We start from the raw sequence: 14414 nt of genomic DNA on the forward strand, positions 1-14414 counted from the left end.
AGTGAATTATATAACTATTTAATAGAAATAATAAAACATCGATACAAATATAAAGACATAATCAGTATAAAAGGCTTATATTTATAAAAATACTTTTAGGTAACAGTTTTCCCCTGAGGGTTGACCACGCATGTTGCATCCATAAATATTGCTTGGCTCTGGTAGTTTGCTTCCAAAGTTCAGAGTTCATCTTGAAAAGGACGTGGCGGAGGCTTGAGGCATGGGGCCTGGCCAGAATGGCTGCCTCGGTGGGCACTGGGCATGAGAAAATGAGGAAGAGAACAGCATCATTGGGGCCTCCGAAAAATCTGGAGAAGATTCTTTCTTCCAAATATGGAAGATACAAAGATCAAGGACAACAGGAGGACGTCAGGTCACGAGACTTGCGTGGCGGGTCACTGGTTTTTTTGGGTCCAGTCCCAACTGTCTTCGTTCTCTTTCCGGTTTTTCTCAGCTTCTATAATTTCTTTGTACCTTCGGCGAAAGAAGCCCAACTGAAAGGCAGAGAGAGGAGAAGTGGGTTAGACATGCTGGAGTCAGGCTTGTTTATCCCAGGGCAGCCTGGCCTCTGAGGAGCGTGGCTCCCACTCAGGGTGTCAGGAGGGGTCAATGGAGAAAATTCCTCCCCATAGACCGATTGAGAAAAGGCATTATGTGGAGCCACTTTTTAATGCACGTGGGTCTCCTGTAGGCTGCCTTATAATAACTGGTTCCTTGACAAGTGCTTCCCAAGCTGTGTGCTGGGGAACACTAGTTCCTGAGAGTGATTCAAAAGGGGTTGGGAATAAAGAAGGTTTGATGGTCAAATAAGTTTGAGAAACAGTCACTCTTTCAGAGACTTACAACATAGAGTAGTGAAGGTGGTAAGAGACAAAGGACCCGATGTTTCTGGAGCTTATTCAGTTTTCCATAAACTTATTATCTTGAGAGATATTTGCCATTGTGAATCATTGGATAATTACTGCAGCCACATAATAGGCTTCCTAGAGTGTCAGCAGTCTGCGTTTGTCTTGCTGTCTTCTACAGGGTCCTCTGAATGCTGTCAGCCCAAGCTGCGGGGGCACCACCACTGACAGTTTGGGCTTCCTACCACTGTGTCGCCTCTCCATCCAGAATGACAGTTTCCCTGCTCTTAGTTCTGATGTGACCTTCCCTTCTGATGTCATGTGGCTTTTCACAAACAGAAAAACTAGTCTAGCTTTTCATACACAGTCACCACAGATTGGACACCGAATGCATTTTTGGTTGCTCAAAGCTGTTCTTTCCTCCTGTGCTTGGCAAGACCCAGCAGCTGTGACCAGACATTCCTCCCTACATCTGTCTATAACCATGGCCGACTGGAGGGGGTGTACATATTCCAGCTCTCCTTGGTGTGACAGGCTTGGGGCACACGTGGTAGCAAGCTTTCCCAGCAGGGCTCGCCTACAATGTGGGTGGTTTTATAACACACCCTTTATTGGCGTCCTTTTCTTCCCTGTCTTGCTTCCCTTCCCCCCATCAATTTTTCCTGACATCATCTCTCCCCAAAATAACTTGGCTTCCAAGTCTCTCTTCTATTCCTTGCATAAGAAACTTCAAATACACATACACATTTGGCCCTCTGCCAGCAGCCCTGTTGCATGGCATGTACATGGTGCCACCGGTCCTTAGACTTCCCGGAGTTGTATTAGAGAACACAGGAGATTAGCAGTCTCTGAGGCCCGCTGCCCACAGAAAATGCACACGAAAAAGCTGCCCCAAGTTGATCACTGAGCTAACCCAGCTCCAACAGGCACATATCACTTCTGTGTTAACTGTGTCTTTGTCTTCATGCTTCTTCACCCTGACAAGCAAGAGCTCCCCTCCAAGATGGGGCAGCAGGTTAAGGGCCAGAATTGCCTTGCTGCACTCTCTTGCCACCTCCTAAATGGGGGCTCACTGGCCTGGCCAGGGATGAGTACTGTCAAGGGAGCTGCCAGGAAACACACACCCACATTTCCAAGGAGAACTTGAGTGTTCATTTTGAGTGGAGTCGGCAAAGTCGATGCAGTTTGAATGACTGGGAAGGAGTAATTCGTTTTTTAAAACCATCGGCAAGGGCTGCAAGCTCTGAGCCTCCACCCCTGTGGCCAATTCCACAGCAGACATTGAGTTCTCATGCCTGCAGCTCTGGAGGCTTCTTCTCAGCACAAGAATACTTCCTGATGCCTGCGTTTCTCTCCTCGAATGCAACCCCTCTCCCCTCGGCAAAGGGTATAGAAGGAGGGTTTGGCCTGAACGTTGTGGATCATTAGCAAGAGATCACTGTGGCCTTCAGAGTACAGCCACAGAAGGCTAGAAAGCAAACTAACTTAGTGGAAGTGGCAACTCGGAAGCTGCTGCTTGAAACCTCGACCTTCAAAGATAAAAGTGTGGTGACTGCGTAAATTTGGCCTTGTGCGCTCATTTCATAAGCTGACTGCAGTGAGCAAAGAAGCTTCTCTAAGACAACATGGTGGATGGTGTGACATTTCCGTAATTCCAGGTGACTGATTTTTAATTCCAGGGAAGTGAGAGGCATTTCTTGTGACACCAATCAAGCAGCATCGAGCAGCTACTCCTTTCTTGCTTTGTCTGGGACTTGAGCACCCAGCACCTCATCTGCACTTGGTGACAGCGACAAGTTGCAAAAGCTGCCCACAATCCTTTATTCTCCCTGTCTCCAAACCCTTTACAATGTGACCTGGAAGCAATTCCCACCAGGTTGTGGAATCTATTTCCCATACCTGATCTGCCCTGTGACTTGCCTTGAAAATTAGACGCCACGGAGGTGATGCCATGAAACGCTCTATCCTCTCAACTGGTATCCATATTAGGCCTGAAAACCCCTCCCCAAGTCCATCCCACCCCAGATCAGGCCACAGTACCTGTACAGGTGCTCTCAGAAACAGCCTCACAAGCCACGCCCACCCCAACACAGCAGGGTCTGTCCCAGCACAACCTGGGTGCTGTGCATTGGTCGGGAAGCTGGATACCACAAGTGTTTGTCCTTTGGATCCTAAAGAACATTTCTTAAAACATGAGCCACTCTCCTGACCAGAGGGTGCCGGTAGGGTGGGGTCCTGGGCTTGCACTGCACCTGCGGAAGCCATGCCATTCACCTTCCAGGCAACTCCAGTACACAAGTTATTGTGACTCATTCCAGCAGATGGCAGTAGAGTGTCTCTTTCTAACAAAGTAGGTTGATTTTTCTGAATTTTCTGACATGTGGAAGTAAAAGTTTCCGGTGGAAGGGGCACAGGGCCATTTACTAGTCTGCCAGAGGTGCTATATGGTTTGTCTGTGACCATGTATAATTAATATGTTGTTTATTACACGATTAAACTAACTTTCAGAAGAGGAGATTATCAACTTGGGCTTCTTTTTAGAGCCTGATTTTGGCTTTTGATAAGAACCCACAGCTCTGGGCCTTGTGGCCTTGCTTGGTCACCCAAATACCCGCGTCCTGCCAGGCCTGCCCAGTGCCACAGGGCCTGCTCACAGGGCCTATGCCCAGGGAGCCCCAAGTCCTGATGACTACTCACACTCCAGCTACCTAGCATGGGTCATGTTCTGGCTCAGAACCCTGCTATCTTTCTCTCAAGGGACCAAAAATGTTCTCAGACTATTTCCAGCTCTGAGATACTGTGACAGCTTGTTCTGTCAGTCCCCTAAGCAGACTTGGGACTGAAGCCCATGGGACACCCAGCTTTGTCTCCAAGGCCCACACAAAGCAGAGTCCTTGCCCCAAGTCAATTTTTTTGCAAAGAGCTTTTGGAAGACCGAACTTTCAATCTTTATGGTAAAGTCTATTACTTCATTATAAAAGTACGTGAAAAAGTACAGGTATATCATAAAGGATAAAGAATGACAACATTCTAAAATCATGGTCACTCTGGACTTCAGACCTGTCTCCTGGCAGCAGCCCCCACGGGCACACACCTCACTCACTAGCGCGCATAGTTACTGTGGGAAGCACTGGGCAAACTGATTTTTGCTGCCAGCTGAGCCCACGCTGAGGGTTCTGGGAAATGCTCATTGATGAGTTCAGCTGGATCCTCAGCAGCTTCACACTCAATTCCAATCCAATGGAGTCAGTGTTTTCCCGCACTTATTCTGGAACCTTCCAGGGCTTGCTTTGCCACTTGAGGGGCAAAAGGTTCTGTTTGTAACTCTTCTGTCTGTAGCAGAGGAAACACTCATAGACGCTCCAGAGAAGAGACTCCTGCCAAGCTTTGCTCAGCTGCAAGCCAGGAGAGCAGTGTGCCTTCTAGCTTTGTGTCTGCTGGTCCTGATGGAGCCTGCAGCCTGATGAGCAGCTTCTTGAACCCTCTTGACAGACTCACACAATTTTCTGATAGAAACTTTCATCAAAAAACTGCCACAATACTCCTAGGCAAACAGCAGATCTCCCCCAAGTTGCCCTAATTACAGAGGAGTTGCAAGGGCATATGGGGCCTACGAGGACCCCCAGCTTCTGGGGTCTGCAGTTCTGCTGCCCCAACATTCTTCCCAGCTCATCTGGGGTGAGTGAGAGACTGGCGACATGACTCCATGGGGTCTTCCGCTGACAAGCTCCCCATGTCCTCCTCCCTGGCCTTTGGGTTGCCTCCTTATCAGCCATGCTTTGCACACTGGACAAACTCCTTCTTTGGACTAACTCAGGGTCTCATGTTTATGGATCTCTTCAACGACTTGACTATTTATACAGCATGTCTCTGTCTGGGGATGTCGACAGCACAGCATAAGCCCAATATTTACTTCCAAACATAAATAAGCCCCCACTGAGTCTGGCACATGGTTTTCATTGCAACAGCGCGAAAGACGTTTGTGTGTGCACGCACATGTGTCTGCGCTGGGCGCTTTCCATCTCTTTGTGCTCTCCTCAGAGGACAGAGCTCAGAGCCTGGATGCAGGAAAGGTGATAACCTCAGTGACCCCTGGAGGGGCTGCCAAACTTTACACATTCTCTGAGCCATTTCACAGACTTATTTTTCTAAGGGTTTCTGCTTGAGGTCAGAGTAATGCTCACAAATGAAAACCAGGAGCCCAAAAGCAGCGCTGAAGCAGCACGCTCCTGGAACAGACCCAGCTGACAGAGGGTTCAAGGCGGGCAGCAGACACACGGCAGCCTGGCTCTTCACTGCTTGAGAAAGGAAAGAGCTTGCAGGCCCCAGGCCTCCAGAGAAGGGGCCCGTCCCAGGCTGCCGGGCAGCCGCAGGCCCTGCCCTTTGCTCCAGGCTCTCTCGGCTTCCACCAGGGGCCAACAGGGGAGAGAGGAAGGGCACGTAGGCTGAAGGCAGCTGCAGGAGACATGGAGTTTTTCTCCTTCATTTAGAGGTGGCCTGTGTGTTTTGGCAAACTGCACAGGGCGGTGGGAGAGGAGCAAGGAGGGTGTGGAAGGAGCGGAGGGGGTGGGGGGAGAGTGAAGGCTGGGGCCCTAAAAGAGGCTTTTTCTTCTCACGGAAAAACTTGCTGGCATCTTCTCTCTTCCCCCTAGATTCAAAGGCTGGCTTAAGGAGTGGAAGGCCCTTCTTAAAGGTGACAGTCACAGGCAGGGGTGATCCCCACTCGACCTCTGACAGTGGACCTCCCTCCTCATCACCAGTCTTTGTGATGGTCTTGAAAGCAGTGAGCAAAGGCCCAGGCAGCCTCAACCCCAGGCAGGAGCTAAAGGAAAAGAGAGGGGACTCATTTGGATTTCTCTCCCCTAGAAGAGTTTCGGATTTCAAAGTTTTCTCCTGCATGGTGGTTTGGCAGGCTACTGTAATCCTCACACATAAAGTTTAAATTATGGCTCCCAGTGTCTGCTAACATCCCGGCTTTGGGAAAGCTGATTAGGATCCATTTCAGTATGAAGAAGGGTCTGGTTAGCTTGGGGCCCTCATTGTGGATTTTGCACTGGAGCCAAGGCTGGCTGCCGCCAAGCATGAGGGAGTGCCTGGGGTGCCAGCGGGCGTTCCGTGGGGCTCAGGGGTCTGCCCAGAGTCAGGGGCTGAGCGGGGAGGCAGCTGAATGCCTCAGTGGAAAGAGCAGGGAGTTCGTACAGCGAAGGGCACTTGCTGACCCTAAAGGGGTTTCTGTATTAGATAAAGAGAGGATGACAGGTTTGTGAGTGGGACCACAGTGATGAGGGGCTGGTGATCAAGTCCTCCTCATCCCAAGAGTGTCTTGGCTCAGCCTCGGCCTTTGCTTTCCCCTGAAGGCTTGAGGACGGAATGAGGTTTCTGATCGGCTGTCCCGGGCCTGGTTCCTGTACTCTGCTGAGTGGAGGGTCCTGCCATCTTGCAGGCATCAAGTGTGCTCACCCAAGGCCCAGGGGCCACAAAGACTGCACTGGCACAGCCGGCCACTCTGTTCCATGTTCGACACCATGCCATGATTTAGGCCACTGTGACAAATAGTTGGGTACAGCCACTTTTGGCTCATGAGCTCCAGGCAGCGACAAGCAGCCACAGGTAGCAATGGAGAGCTACTCTGAAAGGGGCACCGAGAGATGGGGCTCCAGCAGGGGCAGGGGCTGCCTGTCACCCAGCTGTCTTTAGAGGCCCCAGGTGAAGTGTCTCCTGGCAGGAGTGGCCACTAGAGTACCACTTGGTGGCTTTTCCTTTGAAAGGAATGGAGGGAACTGTATGAGAACTGCGACTAGCCATCAAATCACAAGCCACGAAGACTTCCCCAAGTGAGTGTTAGGCTGGGCTTCAGGCTCGTCAGTGACCAGGCCGCTATGCACTGGGCTGTCCCCGGACACTGGCTCTCCAATCACTACACCTAAGGCATCTGAGAAGGCAGACACAGGAAATGGAGCTGACAAGTCTGAAGCTGAAGTTTTGGAAATATGTGGTCTTCAGAATAATCCGACATTTCATCGGCCCTATCCATCTGGTTAGCTGGCTCAGCCAGATTCTCTCCCTGCTAACTCCTTGCCGTTAGCCACAAATGCATCTGACCCAACTAAGCCAAGCTGTAACCCGCTGAGGTGCTCAAGGCGGGGCAGCGGCACAATCAACTTTCCTCCACCTCTTCAGTGATGGCAAGACGGCGCCTGGGTCCAGGTCGTGGGACTGCCACAGCCCTGCCATCCCTCCCAACCCATGGCAGAGGCCAGGTCTCCTTTCTTGGGTCTGGCTCTTTGATACACTGGGTGACCTGGCTCCTCCACAACAGTCACCTCCAGGAGTCACATTCTGAAACAACTGGAGCAAAGGTAAGCAGTGACAGGTAAGAGGAGCAGAAACATGTGCACCCCTGGGGAGCACAGCCAAGTGGGGTGGCCAGAGGAAGGGTGTGCATGCCGTATGAGAAGGGGGTGTGGTGCCCTGGGCTCCCTTCTCTGTTCCTGTCAGTCTCGCACTCTAGCCATGGAGGACGGTGGCCCCCTCCTTACAAAGCCTGAGCAGCAGGAAGCCTCTCTCACACGCGTGCACATACATACACGCACACAACCCCACAGCCTTGCCTGCTTTCCAATCCCCAACCCTGAACTGGTTTTGTTCTCCACCCGCAGACCCGAGGCTGTCTGGGCAGGGAGCAGAAGGGAGAACTAGAAATCCATCTAGCCATGTAAATTAAACAAACAAAAAATCGGCAGTTTTTTTTTTTTTAAGGTGTATCTACTGCTTGCAAATATTCAAGAAAATGGTCACTCTTGCTACACTGCTAATGGGAGGGTGACTGGGGAGGACCTTTCTAGAGGTTTTTCTAGAGGTTTTATTACATGAGCAGCATGTAATAAAATATGCACTTAACTATGCATTTCTAGAGTTTTGTCTTAAGGACACAATGAAGGATCTATATAAATATTTGGCATGTTCACTTGGCACTATTAGAGAGGTGTGAAATCGGGAGTCACCTAGCACTGAGAACAGGCCAAGGAAGTGCGGACACCTGCAGCCTTAGCAGCACTGGAAACAGGCTTTGCCCGATCTGAGAAAATGAAGATGCAAATGGTAGCCTGAAGTCTGGAAGATAAACTGATTTCCAATGAATGGGCTCAGTACATTTTTCTCCCAATGCCGATGTCTTTTTGGTTGAAGTGCTTCAGAACTCAAAGCAACCAGTGCAATGGTGAGTCTGGGAAATGTACAATCAACACACTGTCCCCTGTGTCTTTAGACTTCTTGGATCCTCTGAAATAGATTTACTTTACTTTTCCCAGCTCATTGCACTCACTGTTTTAAATTTAGAGGTAACCAACCGTATTGCCAGAAAATTCAACATATGATTCAAAAACGGGATGCTATTAGGAGAACACCTAGTCCGTGCCGACAGAGCAGAACTAAAGGTCAGGTGCTGGCGGGGATGTGCTCCCCATGGTGATCTCTAGGGCATGGACTCCTGAGTGCCTCACAACCTCTTTCTCTTATTGTGATGTCACTACTTATGATCGCTATTTTGATCACAGTAGCCAAAGTTAGTAGCCATTATTTTGCAATCCCAAAGAAATGATTTGGATTTAAAGATCCATTCAAAATAATGTAAGAAACTTGAAGCCCTGGAAAAGCAGGGCTGTGAGAAGTTCCAGCTATGGTCCCTGGTGCTGTCGTCAGAGCTGGGGACACAGCAGAGCAGAACAGTCCTAGACCTCACTCACCTGGAATGTCATCGCCCAGTGGCAGAGACACACTTCGCCTGACAATGACCCTGCACCACCACTGACCAACAAGCTGGAGAAGAGAGCGCCTTCCAGGTCCCTGGGAGGACAGCATGAGCCAAAGAGACCACCTACATTTAGGGGGCAGACACCCCTTGCTCCTTGAGAGACAGTGACAAGAGGCAGAGCACACAGGATGATGGCCCATCCCAGGTGCTGGTCTCCTGGACAGTCTCCTTTTCCACGCGGGGAAAGAACAGAGCTTCCTGCAGTTCCTTTTCTGTATTTTCCTCAAGTACAAGTAAATCACCCCAGTCCCATCAGTTTTCATCCAAGCACCTGTTTTGGGGATAGGCTCCCAGCACCCTATGTCAGGACTGGGGGTGACAGTATTAGGGAAGGGAGAAAGGGAGTGAGATTTTTGTTTCCTCTAATGCGACTCAATCTTCAATCATGAAGGCCTCGCGATGGGTCAGAATCCCATCAGTTGCCTAAGAGGGACCCTTTGCTGCACCTGTACCACAAAGGCATCCCAAAGGGAAGCTCTTCCAGGGAGAGCCTGGTGGGGGCCACACGGCCTGCTCTTGCCAGACTCACCTTCCAGAGCAGCACGGCCAGCAGCAGGAAGATGAGGATTCCCACCAGCAAACTGATGGCGATGATCCATCCCACGACGTAGCCACGGGGCTCCAGGTTGTGCAAGGCCTCGAAGACCACCTAGGAGGCAAAGCCCATGTGAGACAGTTGTCCAGGTGGAAGAGCCTGCAGGTGGGGAGCTCACCAGGGCTTAACATCCGAGCCAGTTCAGACTCTTTAGTTGTTCTTGAAACAACTAGGATTCTGTTGAATCCTTCCCTGGCTGTAGATGGATAGATTTTTTTCACTCAGATCTGAAAAGTCACTGGGCAACCAAGCTGTAGTACTGAAAAGAGTTCTAATGATACAGATGATTTAAAAACCTGCAGGAGTTGGTGAAAAACTTAAAGAGTACACTGTGTTTTTGATCACAACAGATCACAAGTCTCTCTTTAATGAAGGCTGTGACTAAGAAGACGTGCCCTCCATATAAGACAATGCTTCTGCCCTGGGTTGGCTCCATGTGTGACTTAGTGATTGGCTGATGAGTGCCAGTGCCTCGTAGTGGGTAGACTCCATGGGGAAGGATGCAGTCTGCTGGTGGATGCAGGGCAATGCCTGTCACGCTGACGCTACTCCCTCAAGGAACCGTGTTCTGGCTTCTAACTGGGGCCATAAGCAGCTACAGCCATGTCTTGCTGAGGCAAATTTTCACAAATTTGAAAAGCACTTTAGGGGGGAGGAGGGGAGAGGCAGAAACAAAGAAGAAAGGAAGCACCATGGACTACGATGTTGGACGGTGGGTGACTTAGAGATGGTTCACTACAGTGGTGATGCCTGACAGGGGTATCCAAGTACTGCTCAATTAAAAAGAAATTAATTAAAAGACATATATTAAGGTAATGTATAAGACATAGATTTCTTGGTCTGAGGTGAAACTGACTTTATATTTTAAAAACTTATTATTTTTTTAAATTGAGGTTAAAAGTGCAGTAGAACATTACACAAATTTGGGGGTGTGTCAGTGAAAAGCAACATATCTATGTACTACCTTAAATTTTCCCAACTTTGGCAGAAGCTCTATGGTGTCTTGACACTGGCTCACAGAAGCACATAAGAGCCAGCTGTATGCATCTCTTCCCAAGTCCTCATCTGTCACTGCCGTGGAAACTTGCAATGGGCCATGGCAAGGTATTTACACCACAGAAATTGGCAAACAAATCACCTCCCCCACCCTCAGCCAGGGAACTGACTGTTAACATGTCCGAGTTCAAAGCTGCCCTCTGCTTTAATACCCAGTGGTTGCCCTGGAGTTTGGCTTTGTAGAAGTCAAAGCATCATTGTGTCCTCTGCTGCCAGATCACGTTCCCTACCACCCACAATGTGCCACTCAAGCTCCTCACTGCTGAAGAGGCCAAAGCCCGAGTCATGGCGGTCACTGCCTTTCTTGGCTGGCCCACTCACGGTCTGGAATGCCCACCTCCTCGTTGGGGAAGGTCTAGCTAAACTCAGCTGCATCCTGAAGGCCAGATGATAATATTTGGCCTTCCCAGAAGCACTGCTGGTCACAGAGCTCAAACCCTGCCCCTGTTCATGCCTCAGCATTGAAGGACACAAGGCTGACTTAGATGCTGCCTTCACTGTTTCTATGGCCTTCTTAGGAACTGGCTCCCATTTCTAACACTTCTTGAAAGCTGCTCTGTGTTGGGCTGTGGGCTTTTCTTACAACCTCTTGTCTAACCCCTAAGGTATTCTGCACCCAATTTACAGAAATCAGAAAGGAAACGGGCAATGTAGCTTCAGTCAGAATCAGGATTTGAACTCTAGCCAGGTTTGAGCTTGTTACCTACCACACCACAGCACAGCTGGCTGACAGGGGTCCTATTTGACCAGATGTTGATTAAATGAATCATTTGCTGTCTCCTTCCTGGTGATAAGGAAGGCAGAAGTGATAATCTATCACAATGCTCCCCACAGCTGCAGCAGAAGAGGTGTGAGTGTGCTGGGGGCAGGGCAAAGGCTGCCACTGATGAGAAAGATGGACTGCCACTGCTTCACCTGCAGATCCTGAATCCTGAGCATCATCTCAAGGGAAATTAAGCAGAGCAGAAGCCATGCTTTCCCACGTGGTGACGAAAGAGAACACAAAGAATTCAAGGGGAGAGTACATGCAGAGCCACAGCATAGCCTCTCGCAGGCTCGACCCTCAGCAAAAGGGGGATGCGCCTTCCATAGCAGCATGCTCATCGCTGGCAAGGTGGTTCAGGAAATTATGAAATTTTCTGAAATTATGCATGGTTGGCACACAGCTCACTGAATCTTCACACACTGAACACTACATGCACCTGTGTAACCAGCACGCAGATCAAGATACAACTTGACCACCTTCCCAGAAGCCCTCTACCACCCCTATCAAAGGCAATCACCACCCTGGCTTAGAACAGATTAGAATTAGCTTTGCCTCCTTTTGCCCTCAGTCTAACTGGAATGAATCGGCACAAACTACAGCATCTGGCTTCCTTCTCTGTAATGTTTAGGGCTTCATCTAGTTGTAGCATGTCTGTTCTCACTGCTGTATAATGTTCCACTGTGTGACTGCCTTACGATTTAATTATCCATCCTACCTTTTTGGAGGCTATACCAATGTATGATTTACAGGTACTAGGCAATCCTGAAGGAGGAATACTTGGGGTGGGAGGTGGTAGAACAGAAACATCACTAAAATCTGTCCTTTTAGGGCCCTCCCTGGTGGGTTAAAGCACAGCACTAAGAAGCTAAAGCTACTTCAGCATGAGTTTGATTCCTGCCCCGAAGTGATCCACATGGCGTGGCAGACCTCTCCTGACCCGCCCGCTGCTCCCCACAGCAGTGTACTTTGACCGTCAGCTTGTTCTATTCTCCACTCTGTCTCTGGTGAAGCCTCTCACTGCCTTTGCACCTCTGGCCTGTATTCCAGTTCTGAATGCATAAATAAATATTTTTAAAAATCTGTCCTTTTAGATTTACTACTTTCTATCAGATTTAGACAAGAGATTCTTATCTTTAAAAACAGACATTCATATATTTAGGTTTGCCCCTTAAAGGCTATGGATCAAATTACCCCCCACATTTACAGCCTCTCTCAAGGTGTTTTGGACAGATGAACTATGAGGTGCTATGGTTGCGAGATGCAATCAGATACTATAATTAGTTTCTTCCTCTGTAAGATGGGAACAGGAGAAGCAAGAGGGTTTGGTGAAAGTACCAGGCTCACAGGCATAGAGTAAAAGTCTGCTAAGCATTATTACTGACAATGAAGTGCTGAGCTCATCGGGGGTCAGCTGTTAAGACCAGCTGCCTGACCCTTGGTGTCTGCAATCTGCATCCTGGCAAAGCCACGCTGGAGGTCTGGTTTGCGGACAGAGACAGTGAAGAATATCTGCTACAGTTTAGTCTAGTACATTCCACAAGAATGCCCTGTCGCTCTCCGGAATGTGTGCTTAACCTTTGATTATTTTTGGTGATTTTGCTCATCTCAGATGCGTGCTTTACGCTCCGGCAGAGCTGGTTCCTGCACATCACAGCTCCAATAAACTCACTTGTAGTGGATGACCTGGGCATCCTGGAGAATCACATCTCACACAAAAATCCAGCGGGAGAAGCACAGCAAGGACTACACATACAGTCAAGAAGGACTGACGACCAGTGCTCGGCTTCACTACCAATGAGCGGGGGGATCCTGGCCACATTCCTGTCTCGCTTGAAATGAGTATGATTCTGTCCACATCAGAAAAGAGTGGGACTTGGGAGTCCTCAGTATGTGTTTCTTCTTTCTACTTCAAAAATATACTTGTCAATACTATCTCTTTATGAAAAGTCCAGTCCATTTGTCTATCTGTCATTCTGTCTGTCCATCTATCCATCCATTTGTCAATACATTCATTCACCCACCCACCTAAGAGTCTATTCATCCATTTAGTAAATGTGTATTTGCCCCATTCTATGTCAGGGACTGTGGGGTCACTGATGAATAGAACATGCAGTTTTTTCCTCATGGAACTTCTGGTTTGTTAAGAATACTGGCAACTTAGATATATAAATGCAACATTATAAGTCTGGAGAGTTCCCCAAGGATAGGAATAATTCTGAGGGCATAGCAGTCAGAATGAGTTCCTTGAGGAAGTATCGAGCTGTGGGTTAAAGAATAAGAAGGGAACCAGTCAAAAAGTTTGAGGGAACATCATTCCAAGGAGAAAGAATAGCATGTACAAAACCCCTGTGGCAGGAGTGAGCTTCATAGGGGTGAAAAGTTGGCTGCAGACAGGGGGGTTGGGGCAATCAGAATGAACAAGGAGAAAGGGAGATGATCAGGATGTGACTGGAGAGATATGAGGGAGGGCAGGAGGCCATGTTAGGAATGACGGGCTCTGGCTTTTGTTAGTTGATGTTCTTTTTACTGTGTGTATTTTTTCCCATGATCCTTTACACTCCTGCTATGAGTGAAACCATATGGTATTTCTATGGGGGAGGAGAGAGGAGCAAGATCAAAATAGGAGTGGGGGGCACTCCCTGGTGGCGTAGTGGGTTAAAAGCACAGCACTAAGAAGCTAAAAGCACTTCAGCTTGAGTTTGATCCCCGCCCCCGAGGTGACTCACATGGCGTGACAGACCTCTCCTGACCCGCCTGCTGCTCCCCTCAGCAGTGTACTTCGTCAATCTGCCTGTTCTTTTATGAAGTCTCTCACCACCCCTGCACCTCTGGCCTGTACCCCAGTTCTGTGTGCATAAATAAATAAATCTTAAAAAAAAACTGCTTTAAAAAAATAAAAAAAAATAGGGGTGGGAAGAGCACATGGGACTATGGTGATGGCACATGGGTGAAGTGATGGTGGGAAGTCCACGGGGATTATAGCTGAGATGGAAAAAGGCACAACATGAAGAATAACATAAAAAATATAAAATAATAATGATAAAGAATGATGGGCCCTCCCTGGTAGTGCAGCAGGTTAAAGCACAGCACTAAGAAGCTGAAGCCACTTCCGCATGAGTTCGATCCACGCCTGCCCCGGAGGTGACCACATGGCGCTGGAGACCTCTCCTAACCCGCCCGCTGTTCCCCTCAGCAGTGTACTCGACGATCTGCCTGTTTTGCTTCCCACTCTCTCTATGGTGAATCCTCTCACCATCCCTGCATCTCTGGCCTGTATCCCAGTCCTGTATGCATAAATAAATAAATCTTAAAAAAAAAAAAGAATGGGCCCTCCCTGGT

The 14414-nt window shown here is 48.9% G+C and overlaps 1 protein-coding gene across 1 annotated transcript in view; it reads right to left on the reverse strand.

The window, feature by feature from the left end:
* Positions 1–395: 395 nt before the first annotated feature.
* ITGA9 (integrin, alpha 9) overlaps positions 396–14414 on the reverse strand; it is a 263996-nt gene continuing 249977 nt past the window's right edge. Inside the window, exons 28-29 of the mRNA XM_004676316.2 lie at positions 9188–9307; positions 396–494 (exon numbers count right to left, since the gene is read on the reverse strand). Coding sequence (XP_004676373.2) covers positions 396–494; positions 9188–9307 — 219 coding nt within the window. The remainder of the gene's footprint in view (positions 495–9187; positions 9308–14414) is intronic.

This window comes from Condylura cristata, unplaced genomic scaffold, assembly GCF_000260355.1.
Source record: "Condylura cristata isolate star-nosed mole 26May11 unplaced genomic scaffold, ConCri1.0 scaffold00004, whole genome shotgun sequence".
Taxonomy (NCBI): Eukaryota; Metazoa; Chordata; class Mammalia; order Eulipotyphla; family Talpidae; genus Condylura; species Condylura cristata.